Source organism: Garra rufa, chromosome 14 (assembly GCF_049309525.1).
Source record: "Garra rufa chromosome 14, GarRuf1.0, whole genome shotgun sequence".
Classification (NCBI taxonomy): domain Eukaryota; kingdom Metazoa; phylum Chordata; class Actinopteri; order Cypriniformes; family Cyprinidae; genus Garra; species Garra rufa.
In genome coordinates this window covers 22,467,849-22,489,719 of record NC_133374.1, presented here as the reverse complement: position 1 = coordinate 22,489,719, position 21,871 = coordinate 22,467,849, and the positions used below count along the sequence as shown (strand labels likewise).

General features: G+C 35.6%; 2 protein-coding genes across 3 annotated transcripts in view; both read right to left on the bottom strand.

Annotated features, from left to right (window-relative positions):
• Positions 1–4,037, bottom strand: part of sik2b (salt-inducible kinase 2b) — a 52,777-nt gene extending 48,740 nt beyond the window's left edge. Inside the window, exon 1 of the mRNA XM_073817675.1 lies at positions 3,626–4,037. Coding sequence (XP_073673776.1) covers positions 3,626–3,763 — 138 coding nt within the window. The 5' untranslated portion in view covers positions 3,764–4,037. The remainder of the gene's footprint in view (positions 1–3,625) is intronic.
• Positions 4,038–5,306: 1,269 nt separating this feature from the next.
• Positions 5,307–14,755, bottom strand: laynb (layilin b). Of its 2 annotated transcripts, none has more exons than XM_073817776.1 (7): positions 14,551–14,755; positions 13,745–14,033; positions 11,854–12,011; positions 11,668–11,715; positions 8,680–8,766; positions 8,500–8,614; positions 5,307–8,408 (listed from the first exon to the last, which is right to left on the bottom strand). In XM_073817776.1, exons 1-7 carry the CDS (start codon positions 14,624–14,626, stop codon positions 8,102–8,104), a joined length of 1,080 nt encoding a protein of 359 aa, XP_073673877.1. In that variant the 5' UTR covers positions 14,627–14,755; the 3' UTR covers positions 5,307–8,101. The 2 variants fall into 2 exon arrangements, with proteins under 2 accessions (XP_073673877.1, XP_073673878.1); XM_073817777.1 differs by having other exon boundaries at positions 8,500–8,602.
• Between the last annotated feature and the right edge of the window lie 7,116 nt (positions 14,756–21,871).

The following is a 21,871-nucleotide window of genomic DNA, read 5'->3' as shown; positions in this document are numbered from 1 at the left end:
AGATTTATAATGTTACAGAAGATTTCTATTTAAGATAAATTCTGTTATTCTGGACTTTCTAATCATCGGAAAAAAAACTACTCGGCTGTTTTCAGCATAATAATAATAATAATAAATTGTTTTGAGCAGCAAATCAGAATGATTTCTAAAGGATCATGTGGCTGGATTAATGGTGCTAAAAATTCAGCTTTGAAATATAAGAAAAAAATTACAGAAAACATATTCAAATAGAAAAGAATTATTTTAAATAGTAAAAATATTTCAAAATGTTACTGTTTTTGCTGTACTTTGGATCAAATAATTGTAGGCTTGGTAAGCAGAAGAAAAAAAAAACTTAAATATCTTACTGTCCAAAAACCTTTGACTGGTAGTGTATATATGTAAATATATTAAATGTTAATATAAGAATTCAAATATATACAAAATGACTCACAAATTAAAATAAATAATTGTAACTGATACTTCCAAGATTCGTTTTCACGTAATATCAGCGAAACATCATCTATTTTTGCCAAGGCACCATCTTGGTGACATCAAAAATAGCAGAATTTGCAAAACAACAATCCATTTTTCTCATGAATTCTAATGTTTACATTTGAAAGGCATAAAACCATAATCGCATGTCAACGCAAGTGAGACAAAATGTACTTGACAAGTGACAGTTCTGTCTGTTGGCCTGGCTCACACTGACCCCGGGCCAGCCTTGTTGTTGACCCTTGGAAAGCATAACGGTAACTGACTGAAAACATTAGAGCACATCACTATGAATCAGCTGTCATATGCGAATGTGGTTAGTCATCCTCATTGGCAGTAACAGTGATCCAACTGTCCGTTGAAACCATGAACAATGCAGGCGATACACAAAGCAGAAGACACATGGATGTAGAGCGTGTGCATTCTGTATGAGACAGCTCAGAGAAATCACAAAACACAAGAGACAGTGTCGTCCCCACAGAAACGAAGCCGCCATAAGGCAGCCGTTGCAGAGATGCATCGACTGTGAACAACATAATCCTGTTAAATATCATAACTCCCCTCACACTCTGCTCCAATGCTAAACTCTACATCTGCAGACAGCCTGAAAACCGCAGGAGCTCTCTGACCAAGCGTAGATTACAGCTTGCACCTACTGTATAACACCCTGAACCCAAACTTTACTGCAAAGCAACACAATGTCACCAGAGGTCATCGCCTTGGATTTTTAAAGCTAGCTGAGTGTAACTACAATAAAGTAATACAAAAAAATTAATAATTTATGACATTTCCTGTGACCGCTGTAACCTTGCGTCATGCATTCAGTGCGAAGCAGGGTTTCTCTGCAAGACATGTGAGACAAACATCGGCTCAGGTTTTGTGAAGAGACGACATTCATTATCACAAAATCACCCTTTGCTTATGCAACCACTGCACAAATGCACAACAGTGTGGCCCACATTTAAAGGGCACTAAACCAGCATAATTTCTTGCTATTGTACTCCGCCTTTGTCTTTCTTTGACAACTAGTTTTGGACACCCTGCACTTTTTGAATACTCTGCATATTTCCAATGAGGCGTTAGGCTGCTGGACATGCGTTTATCAGTGCATGCAACTGTAGTCAATGTACTTCGGACCAGGGTCAGAAACTGAACTAAAATGCAACTGAAAGTGACAGAAATGCCTCAAAATAATTTTTTAAAAATATATATATTATTACAATTTTACATAACATAGCTAGATAGGGGTCTGATGATGATTGTATTTTATAATAAAAACACTGACTTTTATTTGTAATATTACACATACATTTGGAAAACAAATTGTTATAAACACAAAAACTATTCAAAAAGTCAACATACTTCAGACCATGATCAGAAATGAACAAAAAAAAGCAACTGTAGCGACAAAAATCCCTCCAACACTACAAATTAATTGTTGTTTTTTAATGGCATTTCATATAACATTTTATATATCTGGAGATGATTGTATTTTATAAAAAAATAATTGTGAAAACTAACGGTTATAAACATGAAAAACATTTTAAAAGGTTAAAACACTTCAGACCATGGTCAGAAATAAACAAAAATGCAACGGATGTGACAAATGCCTCTGATATTACAAATTAATTGTTGTTTTTTTATGTTATTTCATATAAGATTTTATATATCTGGATATGGGCTTGATGATTTTATTTTATAATAAAAAAAAAAAACACTCATTTCAATTTTAATATTTTCCGTACATTTTGAAAACAAATGGTTATGAACATAAAAACTATTAAAAAAGTCAACATACTTCAGGCCATGGTCAGAAATGAACAAAAATGGAACTGAAGCGACAAAAATGCCTCCAGTATTACAAATTAATTGTTTTTATTTGACTTTTTTTATGTTATTTCATATAACATTTTATATATCTGGATATGGGCTTGATATTTTATTATATAATAAAAAACACTTTAATTTTAATATTTAAATATATATTTTCAAAACAAATGGTTATAAACAAACAGAAAATATATAATAAACAGAAATAAACAAAAATCCAACTGAAGCAACAAAAAATGCCTCTGAAACTACAAATTATTAATTTTTTTATGTTATTTTATATAACATTTTATACATCTGGATATGGGCTTGATGATAATTGATGATAACATTTTTATATAACATTTTATAAAAACACTTAATTTCAGTATTTAACAAAGTTTGATGGGCTTAATAAAAACTTCATTTTACAATAAAAACACATATTTTAATTGCAATATCTATAATACATATTGAAAACAAATAGTTATAAACAAAAACTATTATAAACAGTGGTCAGAAATAAACAAAAATGACACTGAAGCGACAAAAATGTCTCTGATATCACAAATAATTGTTATTTTATATAACATTTTATACATGATAATTTTATTTTATAATAAAAACACATTTTAATTGAAATATTTAACATAATTTTGAAAACAAATGGTTATAAACATAAAAACTATTAAAAACAGTGGTCAGGAATAAACAAAAATGTCACTGAAGCGACAGAAATGCCTCTGATATTACAAATTAATTCTTGTTTTTTACTGTTATTTTATATAACATTTTATACATCTGGATATGGGCTTGATGATAATTTGATTTTATAATAAAAACACTTATTTTAATTTCAGTATTTAACATAAATTTTGAAAACAATGGTCAGAAATGATCAAATGCAACTGAAGTGACAACAATGCCCCTGTTATTACAAATAAATTCTGTTTTTGTGTTATTTTATATGCCATTTTATATATCTGGATATGGGCTTGATAAAAAAAAAATTATATTAAAATTACTGATTTTAATTAATAACATTTGGACAGAATGGTTACAAATATTCAAGTAAAATAAATCAGCCATGATTTGAAGTTATAAAACGTTCCTAAGAATCAATTCCAGGTGTCTCCTTTATAAAACAAAAAATCTGACACTGCTTCAAACAAACAGATTGTTTATTAGCCAAAGATACTAGCAAGTCCCCACATAACTAGTATCAACAATATGTGTGATATAATCAAGCCAGTGGGAGCAAAAGTGTAACTTGTATCTGTGCACAAGGGTTAGTTGAAGGACTCTCTCGTATGAGTGTGCAGCTGATATATTCTCAACTCACCTCTGTCTTGGTTATACGATGTCTTGCCAGTTTTACAACCGCGAAATTGCCCTTTCCAAGAGTCCGCTCGATATCGTAGAAGCCCACTCGGACGGGACCCCTGAGCACTGGCTTTTGGTGACAGTCAGCCATGACCATGCTGTTAGTGAAACACTAGGGTGTTTGGGGTGAGAAGATAGAGACCTGCCACTTGAGCCTCAAGATAACGAGGTCGGCAGAGGCTAAAACGTGTAGAAATGCCAGCGTGCCGGCCAGGGTTGCTCGCTGACGGTCCGCTCCAGTCTTACCAGGAGAAGCAGGGAGAACGTTTTTGGAGCGCGGCGATGTGTCACGCCACCTCCTCCAATACAATAGAGCTCTAATATTTCAGCTGTGTTTGCGAGAGTACACGAGTTGACTTGCAGGAGGCATCATGTTCTCTGGCTGACGTGCATTGACGTCAGAGCCTATAGGGGTATTTGTACAAGGGGCGGAGCTTCCGAGCGCTTCCACACTCCAGTGCCAATTCGTTTCCAAGACGACCAGACCCACCTCTTACGTCAACGGCCAGAGCGCCGCTCTGTTTGCTCGAGCGCTGGCTGTGAAACCCTGCCGCCAGCAACTTTGATAAAGTCTCTCGCGTACTTCAGTCGAGGAATGAGAGCCGAAGGCGACGTGCTCGCTGTTTGAAAGCTGCACGCTGTGCTTTTCTGCCTTTGTTGGATCTTAAAAGCAAGTGTATGTAAGTCTGCGGATTTCAAACTTTGAAATGGCGCGGACCCTCCAAACATAACGATCCTCGTGTGAGGAAACGTCATTCTCAAATTGAAAAGGAATCTTGAAAAAACATTTTTTGCTATAAATTCACAGTGAAATATTATAAAAGCATATACGCTTCTAATAAGTACTGATGCATTATTTTACTTTGTTAAAATATATTCTCTAATTTATTTCTAACTTTTAATGTTTATTTAATCGATTACTATTACTAACATTTCCACGAACCCCTTTGAGGCCTCCTGGAGGTCCCCGGACCCTAGTTTGACAACCTCTGCTTTAAGTAATCACATTTTGACATCTAGGCCACTAAGTCAAGTGTTTGCAACCCAACCCTGTAGACATCAAAGCAGGCGTGGCACATATTTGCTCAATTACATAATCATGATCATGTAAAGCAGATATTTGTTACAAACATTAAATGAGTCTTTGCAGAATGAACTGAGCTGTTTACACAACAGTTTAATAAACAAGTCGTTCATATCGAGTATGCAAGCGTAGAAACGCATTACAGACAGTGCATGATTTGTATTGGAAAATGAAATTTAAACACCTCCATGACATAAGTACAACAAATATGTCCTCAAAGCTGCACGTAATTCAGTTTTTTGTACGTGGCCTGTCGTATGGCGACATCTGACGGTCACATGATGTAGTGCAGCCAGTCACTCAGGCCTAATAAAACACTTGACTGCTCCTACGTCAGGGAACTCAGCTGAATAATAATGGATTTCCAAAGAATAACGTTTAGCTTAAAATATTTGCAATAAACAGACGTGACGCAGTCGCTAAAAGGGTACAAAATGTGAAACGGTTTGGAAAATGACTCATCTGAACCCAATGTGAAGTTGTGAGCATGTAGCAATGACATTTGACGATGTGGAAAAGGCTATCTGTTCTTAGCATTCTCAAAAAAGCCACTGAATGAGATTTAAAAAACGTTTATTTTTTTATCAAATACAATTAAATAATTTGTTAGGGTTACACTGTTTCAAGGTCAGACTCAAGTTCTTACTAATTAGTTAAGCATAATGTACAGCTGAGGTCAAAAGTTTACATACACCTTGCAGAATCGGATCATACAAAATGCATGTTATTTTTTATTTAGTACTTACCTTGATATGATATTTCACATAGAAGATGTTTACATAAAGTCCTCAAGAGGAAATAATTGGATTCTTAATATTGTGTTGTTCTGAATGATCCCCAGCTGGGTTTTTTTTTTTTTTTTTTTTTAGTGATAGTTGTTCATGAGTCCCTTGTTTGTCCTGAACAGCCTGCTGTTCTTCAGAAATCCTTCAGGTCCCACAAATTCTTTGGTTTTTCAGCTTTTTTGCGTATTTTAACTGAAAAGACTCATATGCAACTATTACAGAAGGTTCAAACGCTCACTGATGCTTCAGAAGGAAACACAATGCATTAAGAGCCAGGGGTGTAAACTTTTGAACATTTTTCTTTTTTGCCTAAATATCATATTTTTTCCTATTTAGTACTGCCCTTCAGAAGCTACAGAGTTTCCCAGAAGACAAAATAAGTTAAATTTACCCTGATCTTCAAATTCAAAATGTTTTCACCCCTGACTTAATGCATCATTTTTCCTTCTGAAGCATTTGTGAGTGTTTGAACCTTCTGTAGTTGCATGTGAGCCATTTAGTTGTCCTCAGTGTGAAAAGATGGATCTCAAAATCATACAGTCATTGTTGGAAAGGGTTCAAATACACAAGAATGGTAAAACCATATAATTTGCGGGACCAGAAGGATTTTTCTGAAGAGCAGCAGGCAGTTTAACTGTTCAGGACAAACAATGGACTCATGAACAACTATCGCTTAACTTTTATTTTGGTAAAATAATTAACATTTTGCAGATTCTGCAAAGTGTATGTAAACTTTTGTCCTTAACTGTATATTTGCTATAAAATATACATTCTTCCTCTCCAGGCCTGCTATTAAATTTGTGTTTAATCAACAAACAATGTTGATTAAACACAAAAACATTAATTAAAAGCTATTCTGTGCTTAAAGGAGTAGTTCACTTTCAGAACAACAATTTACAGATAATTTACTCACCCCCTTGACATCCAAGATATTTATGTCTTTTTTTCTTCAGTCGTCAAGAAATTATATTTTTTGAGATGAACATATCTGGAAATTTCTCCATATAATGGACTTAAATGGTGCCCCGATTTTTCAATCTTCAAAATGGCGTTTAAATGTGGCTTCAAATGGCTGTAAACAATCCCAGCCGACGAAGAAGGGTCTTGTCTACCGAAACGTTCGGTCATTTTCTTAGAAAAATATATTTTTACATACCTTTTAAGCACTGAAACTCGTCCAGCACTAAGGCTTGTAGTGCGCGTTCCCGACTCTACATGCTATGTCCACTGTGCTCCGTAACGCAGCGAATGCTTGAAGCAGTCCCATCACTCGCCGATTGTTTGTAACAGTGGAACAGATGTGGTCCAGTCGTGACAGCACTGAGATTCCTGCTCCGTTGGAAATGGCTGGCATTTTCCACACTTGCACCACCATCTCTTCTCGTTTGAACGCGGTCTGCCCGAAGCTTGTGTTGCCGCCGCAGTTTTCTCTCTCTGACAGAGTTCATCGTCTGTGTATTCCGGCTCAAAAAGGTAGGAAACAGTGAAAAACTCCATCTCATGTGCTCCTCCAGCTTCAAAGTCGTCCAACATCGTTGTACTTTATGTTGTACCTTGTTGCTAAAGAGTATTTGATTGCGTTGCACTTCTCTCTTCTCAAGTTCGCTTTGTAAACACTGGGTCTGTAGTTTCGCATACGTTACGCGAGTACGTGGAGTCGGGAACGCGCACTACAAGCCCTAACGCTGGACGAGTTTCAGTGCTTAAAAGGTATATAAAAATATATTTTTCTAAGAAAATGACCGAACGTTTCGGTAGACAAGACCCTTCTTCGTCGGCTGGGATTGTTTACAGCCATTTGAAGCTGCATTTAAACTGCATTAAAACGGCATTTTGAAGATTCGAAAATCGGGGCACCATTTAAGTCCATTATATGGAGAAATTTCCAGAAATGTTTATCTTAAAAAACATAATTTCTTGACGACTGAAGAAAAAAAGACAAACATCTTGGATGACAAGGGGGTGAGTAAATTATCTGTAAATTGTTGTTCTGAAAGTGAACTACTCCTTTAAGAATAAGTCCAAATAATTTGACAAAGCTATTATTATTATTATTATAAGGACAGACAACATATCATTTACAATCCAAATACAGCAAAAACTCTTTATCTTCCTGCTCATAATTTGATACTCAAAAGCAAAATACATTCAATATGTTACAATAATGTTTACGTACAAGTCCTTTAATTCTGTTTTTACACAAAAGAGCTTACAAAGCAACTCCGCAGTCTTTTAAAACCAGGGAACAACAGTAGGTATCCTTTAGAGAGGCCATTCTGAGAGACACAGACGGATGTTGTTGAGATGGGCTGAGAGGTCAGCACACTGTTTTGTGAATTTCCAAGTGGAAGGTCCTGTTCCAGGATGCCAGCTTCCACAGAGGAAGCGCTCACAAGCCGATGACACCTTTATGCTTCTTTGTACAGTCAGTTATGGGAATCTTTACGCCCCTGCATTGGACCCCCACTGGCTTCCTTATCGGGTCACATCAAAGAGCATACAGACTGAAGATGAGATCAAACATGGTGAGACAGCCTTTACCAGTCACTATACACTGTATAGTGTTTTAGTATCCATAGATGTCATTGTCCACCCATCCGGCCTCGACCGCCGAGGAGCTCCGGCAGGTCTCGTAGATGTCGTTAGTGACAAACCCGCACTGCGTGGGGCGGCTTGGGACGTTCTCATAGTCCTCAAACTGAGTGTTTGCAGATGTCATAATAAATGTTCTGTTAATTTCAGAGCTCATATACTCCAGATGAGCTCCGGACTGGTTGAATTTGTTAGTGCGCTCGTAATCATTCTGACTTTTTGGAGCTAATGGACGCACCCATTGTCCTGGCACGGCGTAGATTTCATTCTGTTCTTTTCTCCTGCAAAGACACAGTCAGACAGCATGTTAGACGGCAAAATAGTTCATAGAGAATAACAAACTGAGAAATGGTAGAAATGTCCAATACACACCTTCTTGACATGACTCTGAAACAGAATACGCCTGAGACGATCAATATCAACAGCAGCATTACAGGCAGAATGGCAAGGAGGATGTAGTAAATATTAGTGTCATCTGAAATAGAAACTAAGAGAAACTCCATCATTATTTTAAAAAGTTAATATGCAGAAAATATATCATATCTATCATACCTGATGACTCAGAGAGTTCAGTTTTTATCCTGTCATTGTCCACTGTGATGGGTGGGTGCTTTGGCACCAGAGTAAGGTCATCAGTACCTAAAAACAAGAATCACTGGGAATGATAAATAAGCATTTATGTGTTTGGCCTTAAAGGGGCAGTTCACACAAAAATGAAAATTCTCTTATTAATTGCTTACCCTTATGTCGTGCCAAACCCGTAAGACCTTTGTTCATCTTCAACACAAATCTAGATGTTTTTGAGCTTTCTGACCCTCCATAGACAGCAAGGGTACTACCACGGTCAAAAAGTTGTCATAACTTAATAAAATTAAGGTTCAATTTAAGTCACAGACTATTTTAATGAAGTCCTTACTACGTTTTTGTGTCTTGAACGTGGTAGTACCCTTACTGTCTATGGAGGGTCAGAGAGACCTCAGATTTCATCAAAAATATATTCCGAAGCGAACAAAGGTTTTACGGATTTGGAACGACATGAGAGTGAGTCTTTTAGTTTTGGGTGAACTATCCCTTTAATAATTGACTCATTATGGATTTTGAGCCTGACTAAAGTAAGCAAAAGCATAATTTTGCTTTCACCACTAGAGGTCATTGTATGCATTGTTATCCATCTTTTAAAACTAATAATTCACCCCAAAATTAAAAGTCTGTCCTTATTTACACATCCTCTTGTCTTATATAAACCTATATAATTTTCATTCCTTCTGGAGCATCAAGGAATTTTAGCAGAATGTTATTGCTTTTCCACATGTGATTAAAAGTTTTGTTTTATTTTAGTATTATGTATACACTACTATATTACGTATTAATATTTTGAATCAGCTTTTATTTGAATATATTCACTTTTCATTTTAAGTAATTTTGTTATATGCTTTTGTCTACTGATTTTTTATTTCAATATTTCTATTTAGCTTTAATCATTTTATTACTTCAACTTGCACTTTTCTTTAATTTTTTTGATCTAATATTGATTTTATTTCATCTTTATTTTAATTACTGAAAAAGATTTTAAATGAAGTTTTAGTTGATAGTTAAAGTTTAAGTTGAGTTGAGTTTGAGTTTAAGCTCAAATTTAAGTCTTTTTAAGATCTTTTTTTTATGACCTGCGCAAATAAAATTAATACTATATGAGTGGGTAGGGCAATTACGGTAAAATATTAAACTGTAAAATGAGCGCAAAAAAGCATGATTTACAGAGAGTAAAAAAAACAGCAGAAGGGCTTACTGAAATATAAGTTTGTTCTTTGCCAGCAGGTGGCACTTTTGGAATAGCAGAAATAATGGTTTGAAAAGTGTAGCGCTCGTGTTTATTTAATAAAATCATGGCCTTTTGAAGTTTAATCGTCACATTTAGCCATATTGCCAATCTTTCCGTCCCCAAATTTAAGACTTATTAAAATCATAATTAAGACCTTCTTGTACCATTTAAGACCTTTTATGACCTTCAATTTGACAGAACTAAATGTAAGACTTTTTGAGGACCTGTGGAAACCTTGTTTTGGGAACTATCCCTTTAATCTTCAAGTTATGTGGGCTATAATTTAGTTTCATTTATAATTAAAGGTACTATTTAAAAAAAAAAAAAAAAAAAAAACTTCAGCTTTTCATCAAACTTTCTATCCAATCAAATGCTCTCTAGAATCCAAAGAGTCGGGCCTCCTATACTATAAACTGACACTGAAGCTGCGGCTGAAATCAGTCACTTGTTCACAGAATTTGTATTTTCTGCACGGTGAATGGCATGTAATGCACTATATAGAGGATCGGGAACTATTCAGACAGTGTAAATATGCATTCAGTTGGGGTGAATGAAGTCTGGCCACAGCGGGCACACAGTCTGCTCCGGTCCAGGGACACGGATCATATGCGTGAGTCAGCGCAGACCACAAAACATATCTGACCCATTTGAATTTTACACAGAATGCTATATTTTATAACATGTGAGATTGTGGCTATCATACACTGTCAAATGCAGCTTTACTGAGCTCAACGGCTCCGGCCCAAGCTGTGATGTAAACAAAACACTATTGGCTTTTTAAAAAAAGAGGACATGACTGCTTGAAATGTCCCACCCTGTTTTCCCGTTTCAGTTGAAATAACGTCAACACATAGAATAATGCTGCATGTTTTAAAGCACTTCAGTGGACCTTTAATATAATATATATTAATAAGTAAAACAGAAGATTATTACAACCATAATTGCGTCAAAAAAAAAACTAAAAAAAAAAACGAACAAGATAAAACTTAAAGGAACACTCCACTTTTTTTGGAAATAGGCTCATTCTCCAACTCCCCCTGAGTTAATAAGTTGAGTTTTACCGTTTTGAAATCCATTCAGCCGTTCTCCTGTTCTGGCAATATCACTTTTAGCATAGCTTTGCATAGATCATTGAATCCTATTAGACCAATAGCATCACGTTCAAAAATGACCAACGAGTTTGGATATTTGTCCTATTTAAAACTTGACTCTTCTGTAGTTATATCGTGTACTAAGACCGGTGGAAATGCAAAGCTTAAATTTTCTAGGCCGATAAGATTAGGAACTACACTCCATTCCGGCGTAATAGTCAAGGAAGTTTGCTGCCGTAATAAGGCTGAAGCAGGAGCAGTAATATCACGCAGCACATGTGCAAATGCTAAACTAACTGGGAACTCATTTCTGATAATACTCCGCCTGCTTCGGCCATATTACGGCAGCAAACTTCCTTGACTATTACGCCGGAATGGAAGTGTAGTTCAGAAGAGTCAAGTTTTAAATAGGACAAATATGGAAACTCGTTGGTCATTTTTGAACGCAATGCTATTGGTCTAATAGGATTCAATGATCTATGCTAAGCTACGCTAAAAGTGATATCGCCAGAACAGGAGAACGGCTGAATGGATTTCAAAACGGTAAAACTCAACTTATTAACTCGGGGGGAGTTGGAGAATGAGCCTATTTCCAAAAAAAGTGGAGTGTTCCTTTAAGGATTTGTTTACCTGTGTGTGTAGTAATATTTCCTGCTGGAGTGGGGACAGGATGCTTTTCTAAACACATACAGGAGGCAGCACAGTTTACATTTGAAGTTCTCTTACATAATATGTTTACACTAAAGATGCTTGTCTTAGATTTGTTGCTTATTAAATATCTTAATGTGACAGCTACCATTAACATAAAAAACCTACCATCTGAGTACTTGCAGATGAAATTATTCTTGGAATTGCAACTGTAGTCAGTCCACTTGAACAGGTTGTGCTCCTTCCGGCCAGCAGAAGACGAGGGCCTGTAGATTAACGCCACACATTGATCAAGGCCACACGAGGGCTCTGTCACCAGCCAGTTCCTGGAAAATCAACAGACTCGCTGAAAATTCTATATCACATTAGGGACAGTCCACCAAAAAAATTAAAATTCTGTCATTAATTACTCATCCTCATGTCGTTCCAAACCCATAAGACTTTTGTTCATCTTCAGAACACAAATTAAGATATTTTTGATAAAATCCAAGAGCTCTCTGATCCTCCATAGACAGCAACGCAACTGACATATTCAAGGCCCAGAAAGATAGTAAGGACATTGTTAAAATAGTCCATGTGACATCAGTGGTTCAACCTTAATTTCATGAAGCTACGAGAATACTTTTTGTGCACAAAGAAAACAAAAATAATGATTTTATTCAACAATTTCTTCTCTTCTGTGTCAGTCTTCGATGCACGTTAGCAAGAGTACCATAACCACTATTTTAACAACGTTCTTCCTACCTTTCTGGGCCTTAAACATGGTAGTTGCGTTGCTGTCTATGCAGGGTCAGAAAGCTCTTTGATTTCTTAAAAAATATCGTGATTTGTGTTCCAAAGATCAACAAGGGTCCTACAGGTTTGGAACGACATGAGAGTAAGTAATTAATGACAATTTTCATTTTTTATTTTTGGATGAACTAACCCTTAACTATTTTGCTGTCACTTAAAGGGATAGTTCACCAAAAAAAAAAAAAAAAAAAAAATTCTGTTTTTCTGTCATCATTTACTCACCATCATGATTCAAAAGATTTACAATATAGTATAAATCAATAAAATACAGAATATTATTTATATACTACTATTGTTTTTTTTTAAACTAGCATACATTTTTATATTTACAGTTTTCATTTTAATTTTATTTTGAGTTTTAGTAATTTTGTTAGTTTTTTTTAGTATTTCTATACAGTTTTAATTTTTTATTTCCACTTACAGTTTTCATTTTAATTTTGAGTTTTAGTCATTTTGTTAGGTGTTTTTGCATTTTTTTTCTGGACAGCTTTAATTTTTTCTATTACCATTTACAGGTTTCATTTTAATTTTGAGTTTTAGTCTTTTTTTTTTGTTTTGTTTTTTTTGTTTTTTTCTTTTACATTTCTATATAGCTTTATTTTTTTATTTCCATTTACAGTTTTCATTTTAATTTAGAGTTTTAGTCATTTTTTTTTTCATTTTTTCTTTTACATTTCTATATAGCTTTATTTTTTTTTATTTCCATTTACAGTTTTCATTTTAATTTAGAGTTTTAGTCATTTTTTTTTTTTTTTCATTTTTTCTTTTAAATTTCTATATAGCTTTATTTTTTTTATTTCCATTTAGTTTTCATTTTAATTTTGTGTTTTACTTTTACTTTCTTTTACTTTCAGTTATAAAACTTCAGTTACTTGCCAAGGCCATTTCTAATTTTACATTTTCAATTTCTATTATAAAATATGTATATTTTATTTTATTTCAGCTTTATTTCAATTTATCTATTTAGTAGTATGGACTTTTAGTTTTAATTAACATGAACAACAATGGTATATAAACCATTTTATGAGGTTTTTGTGGCCTTTTTGAAGGCTGAAAGCTTTAGTCCCCATTTATTGTAATCGCAACCAGAACAATATTCAAAATATCTCCTTTTGTGAAGAAAGGAAGGATTTGGAAATAATGACAGAATAATAATTTCGGGGTAAACTATTCCTTTAAAAACCAAACATGTAAAATAGCCATAATAAAATAATCAACCAATCAATTATAAGAATATTTCAGCATGTTATTACTCCAAATCTCCTACCTGAATGTGGCCCGACTGTAATCCAACCAGTAATACTGTGATGAACAATCAGCATTATATTGCGAGCTCCTTCGTAGCCCAATCCAGAAATCTCCATCAGAGGCCCTGAGCTCCTGAACAAATCTCTCCACCAGACGCTGCTCGCTCTCGGTCTCAATACTGAGCAGCTCTCCATCGTCCTCCCTGCATTTCTGTCTGGCTGCCTCAAAGCTTGCTCTGAGCCTGCTGTCCTGGAAGCTTGTGATCTTATAGCAGGGCTTCTCTGTCCCTCTCCGGCATATCCTGTGATCTGCAAAACAGACCACCGATGTTAGTGTTGAACCTAAAGTACTATTATGGAAACATTGTAGGAACTGTTATAGGAAAGTTGGCACAGGGACATTTACTAGCAAAGCGAGGAGGAAGAAACCAGGAGAACTTCCACAAACTGTCAGGCGGAAAATAGTCTCAAGCAAAGTCATGTGTGCAACAGCCATCAGCCATATCCTCCCTGACTAAAAAACAGCTGTGACCCAAATATAAAACCCTTCTTTATTCGAAAACTGTCCGTAAACAAACCACTGTAACGTTACATAAAAGAACTCGTTTGTTGCACCAGACGCGTACAGTATATTCGTTAAATGTGGCCGTGCAAAACAAACTTAAGAAATCTTTATTTTTAAAAGACTGCAGTCTTGTAATCGAAATTAACGTATTATTAAACTGTCATATTGTGCATTCAAGAAGCATACAAAGTCTAACGGAGCAAGATAATTTGAAAATCACTGTGTTGAACCGACATTTTACAAAAATAAGCACAAACTCACCACCGAATGCGCTTGATGCGCAGCAGGGATGGAAACAAACTGCCAAAACAGTTCCGATCAGTTTCATGAACTCCATCTCTACATAGTTTCAAAGGGTGTGCGAATGCCACGACACGACTATTTCTAGATCCTGGCAAAACGTCCCGCTTGTCAGATGAAACAAACGCAGGCAAGTTTTCGCTCTGACTCAAGAAAGGCTGCTCGAGTCTCCGAATGAACGTGCCTGCTAGCAGAAACTGTTGTGGCTGTTTTTGCGCTCCCACTCTCATTACGTGTGAATTTTCAAAATGTTCCGAAGTAGTTTTTTTCTACGGTGATTTTTATTGTCTGTTCGGGAATTTTAATCAGCAAGCTAATAATAAATTACTTAACAAATGTAACAGTTTAAAAAAGATTATACAAATGCATTTATGTGTGTGTTTGTTTTTATTTTTTAAATATTAAGTTACTTAGTAAACCACTGTGGGATTTTCAGCTAAAGGAATAGTTAACTCAAAATTTTTAATTTACTGAATTTACTCACACTCAGGCTTTTCAAGATGTAGATGAGTTGGTTTCTTCATTGGAACAGATTTGGAGAAATTTAGCATTGCATCACTTGCTCACCAATGGATCCTCTGAGGTATATAGAGGGTTTGCACTTACCTCAGGATTTGTTCAGTCAGATGCGCGGTCATATTGGCGATACTCGGATGTAAACAACAGCATGGATTGCACGGTTAATGTACTACTGAATATGTTGTTTAGCTAATTTATAATGTCTAAACCACGGAAAAAACGTTTGGAAGCAGCTAACCCTGTTGAAAAAAACAGCATATGCTGGTTAGGTAGGTTTTAATGCTAGGATGCTGGTTTTAGCTGGTTTGTGCTGGTGCTTTACTGGTTTTTGCTAGTCAGCTGGTCAAAGACCAGAATAAACCAGCAAAGGACCAGCATAAACCAGCTAAAGTTAATAGGTGGTAAAGAAATGTACAAGCTGTGTTAATTAAGATATTAGCCTAATATTTCACCTACCTGACTGGAAATGATAAGAACAAACACAAATGTTGTCAAGATTCTTGCCCTGGAAATCCTGGTTCAGTTTGGCCAACCACAAAAGCCTTTTGTCCCTCCAGTTTTTTTTTTGCACTCTTCTCCTTGATTTGTTAAACGTTTGGTAGTCTATAGTACTCTAAATGTACGGTCTGACCGATTAGTACAGCCCAAAACATGACAATAATTGACCATTTTCAGCAGAAATAATCTGCAAAATATGAGTTTCATTCAGTTCAGTGGAATTGTTTACTTTCAGTGCCGCCAATATGTCCAATATGACGCGTCGTGAAAATACTCTATGGGTGCCGTCAGAATGAGAGTCCAAAGAGCTGATAAAAACATCACAAGAATCCATAAGTAATCCACATGACTTCACTGAAGTGAAAAGCTGCATGTTTGTATTAAAAAAAAAACAAAAACAAAAAACAACAATCCATCAGTAGTGTTTTTACTTTACTGTACTTTAAGCTATCGATTCTGCTCAAAATACCATAAAAGAATCCATGAGAAAAATCCTTCCCCCGTTGTCCTCTCATCTCACCTCCCATTGACACATTGACATTGTTTTTGCTTGTAAACAGTGCTTCTTCTGTGCATATTTCTCTCCTGATTCAGACAAGATGACTCTTTCACTGGATAATACAATATTATGAATAGAGGACTTGTGTTTTAGTTGGAAGTAAAGGATTTAAAGGGACAGTTCACCCAAAAATGCAAATTCTGTGATTAATTACTAACCCTGTCGTTTCAAACCTGTTAGAGCTTCATTTATCTTCAGAACACAAATTAAGATAATATTAATGAAATCCGAGAGCTATCTGACCCTGCATAGACAGCAATGCAGCTGACACGTTCAAAGACGCACACTATCCTCAGGAATAGGAAGCCAGTCAGGAAAGGAAGCACACAGTTTTTCAACAGCCTGTTTCCTCTTCATCTTTGTGGTTTGTTTTTTTGTCCTTTTTCATTTCCAGACATAAAATAAATTCATTAAACAGCTTAAGCTGGGAAATGTAAACTGTAAAAACGTTTCTGGTGTTCATGGCAGTTTAAGAGGCCCGATTACAGCATGAGTTAAATTCTTGGAAGAGGCAACCTCCTACTGTGTTACTGTGTAATCATATATGCAGTGAAGTCTTTGTAGACTATTATGAACGGATCCTGCAGATGTCATGAGGTTTTGGAGAATAAGGGTGAGGCCATCAGGCCAGTGGCATTGCATGTGTAGTTTGTTTGTGCTGATCTCTGGCAGGCTGCCCGGACTCATTGCTCCTCCTCACTGAATGTAGTCTGTCATGTCTCTTTTATTAGATTCAAGTCACTTCTTTTAGGGAACCACTAACTGAACGCATAAAAACAGTACAATTATGAGTGTTTTTGCTGTGTTCTATTTACATCATTAGATGTTTACATTATTTACATTATTCTATTTTATTTATATAAGTTAAAATGCCCGCTGTTCTTCAGAAAAATCATTCAGGTCCCACAAATTCTGTGGTTTTTCAGTATTTTTGTATATTTGAACCCTTTCCAACAATGACTGTATGATTTTGAGATCCATCTTTTCACACTGAGGACAACTGATGGACTCATATGTAACTATTACGAGGTTCAAACGCTCACTGATGCTCCAGAAGGAAAAAAAAATCCATTAAGAGCCGGGGGGTGAAAACTTTTTACATTTGAGAATCATGACAAATTTCACTTATTATGTCTTCTCAGAAACATGTAAGTATTGTCTGTAGCTTCTGAAGGGCAAGACTAAATGAAAAAAATATGGTATTTAGGTGAAATAAGATAAATGTACACATTCTGTTCAAAAGTTTACACCCCCAGCTCTTAATGCATGGTGTTTCCTTCTGAAGCATTAGTGAGTGTTTGAACCTTCTGTAATAGTTGCATATGAGTTCCTCAGTTGTCCTCAGTGTGAAAAAGATGGATCTCAAAATCATACAGTCATTGTTGGAAAGGGTTCAAATACACAAAAATGCTGAAAAACCACAGAATTTGTGAGACCTGAATGATTTTTCTGAAGAACAGCTGGCATTTTAACTTATATTAATGTAATATAATAATGTAAATAATGTAAAAATGTAATGATGTAAATAGAACACAGCAAAAACACTCAACATAATTGTACAAATACACAAAAATGCTGAAAAAACACAGAATTTGTGGGAGTTGAAGGATTTTTTTTGAAGATCAGTAGGCAGTTTAACTGTTCAGGATAAACAAGGGCCTCATGATCAACTAACACTAAACAACAACAACAACAACAAAAATCAGTTAACAAACCAGTATTAAGAATCAAGTGTATGTAAACTTTTGAACAGGGTAATTTTTAAAAATTCAATTATTATTTTTCTGTTGTGGACTATACGGAAACGTTGTATGCTGCCTGTTATTTTGGTAAAATAGCCTAATTAACATTTCGCAGATTCTGCAAGGTGTGTGAAAACTTTTGACTTCAACTGTACATGTTAATACAGCAGCATTAAATAAAACTTTTAATTATTTGAGTGAATGATTCAATGACTCACTCATTACCAGAGGCTAATACTACTCTCACTATTTCTGTCATAAAAAGATATTAGAGAACTACAAAGTATACTAGTATGCTATTCCAGAATCAGCGTTTTTAAGTGAATCGGTTAAATGAACAACTCAATGACTCGTTTATAAAACTTGCTGATTTGGGAGCAGAACTAGCTGTTGTGTATACCTGGATACTAAAATGACTATTTTCAAATAATGCCTGTCTGGCATTTTCGAGGTTGTGCTTATTTCAAATAATCTGCAGTCACATGCAACTTTTACAAGTTGTTTAGGCATGTTCGGCTTGTGTCACCTTGTGTGGATGCTGCAGCTTGCATATTTATTCCACATGCATATAGAATGGACATTAAAGTTTATCTCACTGAATGCAATGAATTTTCTATAACCTGGATGCAGGAAAGTAGTTATTGCAGCAGCCAGATATGAGTACTTAACAAGTACAGACGACTGACTCTTGTAATAACTAAGAGTGGAGTTTGAGAAGACACCAGATCCTCTGCCGCTGCATGGCATCATAGACAGATATACTTTGACAACGGATTTAACTACATATTTGTTAAAAACGTGAATGCAATTGGAGACTCATTAGTTGGGTTATATTATTATATTCAAGTTTAACATTCTGTCTCCTTATTTTGTGCTCGAACCATTAGCTAGACAGTCAGGAATGCAACATATTTAAAGGTAATTTAAAGGTAATTCAGAGGATTGTTTCTAAACAGATTATGAATGTTAAAAATGTATTGCTGAAAACATATTACAAAGACTGTGAACTATGTAGTACTGAATTGTGAAGTTGGACCGTTACACAGTTTATCACCATTTGTCTGAAATCATGTCTCAGTGGGCCCTCCCCTAACACTACTTAGGTTTGCCCGCTCAATAGCGAGTTTTCTTTTTCTTCTCCTTCCACTCTTGAGTCTATAGCAGCCTATAGAACGACTTGCGGGAAAATTTGGCACACAGATATAGGACAGTCTGAATATTAATCATAGCAAATTTGGAATCTTTCATTTAAACTCTGTAGTGCCACCAATAGGCCAAATTTGCACTCATATTTCTGCTAATAACTTTTGAACCATGAGGTGATTCCTTGGCTCATGCCGAATACACACCAGATTCAAATTTGGGTCAGTTTTTCGCAGTTTTAAATTTTGCGAAAATCGACTTTTTTGAACTCCTCCTGGATGGTTTGTCCGATTTTCATCAAAATTGCCTCAGACTGTCTTCAGACAATGCTGGCAAAATGTTATCAAAAGCTTTTTGAAATAACTATTTTCGTAGAGCATGTTAACAAATTTGATGAAATTCGTGCAAAAATGGGCATGAGGTTATATCTTTGCATAACCTGAGGGTACAAAATTGACAATACTGGTCACTGACATTTCTGCTTATAATTTATGACCATTTTAGCTAAAAAAACATAATATTGGTCTCGTTAGATTCGGAACGACTTGCCAAATTGAACAGTATATAATTCCTATGTTGGCCTTTTTGGGCATTGGCCATTTTGAGTTTAGTAAAATTCTGTATCAACAAATGTCTTTGACAGGGGTCTTTAATCCTGCTTCTGGAGAGCTACCATAATTCAACTCTAATCCAACACACTAATCAAGGTATTCAGGGCTATTAAATTACAGACAGGTGTGTTGAAGCAAGGTTGGAACTTAAGTCTGCAGGAAGATAACTCTCCAAGAGCAGGGTTGGAGGAGAACCCTGGTTTTACTGAGTAATTAAAGACTGCTCCTTTGCTCTTCATTTTACCTCTGTTGTGCTTGACCCCTTAATTGCTGCTTGCAGCTATATTTATTATTATTATATGATTTGATTTTAAAATGGGCGACAATGTCATTGCTAATTTATTAATTTAAAGTAATGGTGTTGCTAGTTTTAATTTTCTTGAACCAGCAGGTGGTAGTGTTGTACTAGTACTGTTGCATTACTAAGATGCTCAACCGTTCCTATCATTTATTTATATGCACTTACATAGCATTAGGCCATCAATCGTAAAGGATTCATGAATCATGATTTGACAACAGAGCTCTATTCATTACAACGGTCTTTACGCACTGTATGAATTCCCAGTATATCTTTTTACAGACATTAAGAGGAATCTTAAATTAATTTGATATCCACAATTTTTTCTTCCACAAAATATGATTAAATTACAATATACGTTATACTACATTACTAGAACAAGAGATAAGACACAATGACAAATTTGTCTGCTTGGTTCTCTTTGTGTGTTTCTTTCTGTTCTCTTGTACCATGTCCAGAGGCGGACAGAGTACACAGCTTCATTACTTGAGTAAAAGTACAGATACCCCTTGCTAAATTTTACTCAAGTACAAGTAAAAGTACTACAGTCAGATGTCTACTTAAGTAAAAGTACTGAAGTACTTGTTTTTAAAAGTACTTGAGTACCAAGAGTACATTTTCTAAATATTGCATTACTACTGCCACAGTGCTTACATTTATGTACAGAAACGTCCTACATGGAGTTATGAAAAATGTTAATGTTAATACCTTGGAGTTTTAATGGATTTTTCTGCACCCACATTTGAACCTGACTGTGTTAAACACACCACATACTCAAGAAGATTAAAGCAAATGCTCAGCTTACATTAATGTGTAATATCAGAAAAGAAAATTCAGCTAACAATTGTGTGTACATGTGAGTTTCTCAGTTTTTTCATCAATCAAATCAATAAACCTAAACCAGCAAAGAAGGCAATATAGCAATGTTCTGACACAACTCTGAACTGGGGCCACAGGTTGGCACATTCCCGGGATGAACCTGCTGCGTCTTTATCCATTGTTTGGTCCTTGGTTTCGTCTCTTATCTAAATCATTATCTGACTATGGAGTTGATTTTGGCAGAAAGCTGAAGGTGATTGCTGATAGACTGTCCCACTCAGTGGCGCCTGCACAATCCAATCGCGTTTGAGAGGGAAACAACAAATTGAGGGTTTCCGAGATTTTTCTTTTTTCCTTTTTTTAGAAGTAGTAATGGGTACTCACGGTTATGGATAGAAATGTAGTGGAGTAAAGAGTACAATATTTGCCTCTCAAATGTACTTGAGTAAAGTCATGAGTACTCCCCAAAAATGATACTTGAGTAAAGTACAGATCCCTCAAAATTGTACTTAAGTACTGTACTCAAGTAAATGTACTCCGTTACTGTCCGGCTCTGACCATGTCTTCGGTATGGCTAAAATATTTATCCCAACATGAAGTTGTTGTAAATTCGTATTCATAGGGATGTTTTAAATGTATGAATTATGGATTATAAATAAAGTACAAACCGTACCCGAAGGATTCTGTCCTTATCTGGCTGCGCAGGTGGTTTGACTTCCTAAACAAATATGATTCTCATACTTCACACCTTTACAAATGATATTTAGTGATCTCTGTGAGCTGCAGTCACATGAATTCATCTCAACTGAGAATAAGATTAAAGAACACAGGTATCTAGATTGCTTGCACAAGTTGTTTTGTTCAGAGGACAAGAAGTGAAAATCATCAAGGTGTGATGCATCCATGCATAATATGTGAAACATGTTCTCACACCGAGGGGCTTTTTGGCACAAACAAGCGTATGTGCTTCATACAAAGTTCTTTGTCAGATATCACCAACACTCGGTTAAAACTGGGCCTTTAGCCTTTAGCAGGGGTGTCTTGACCCAGCAGCTCTTAGAGTACAATAGATGATGCTCGCATGCGGGCCAGA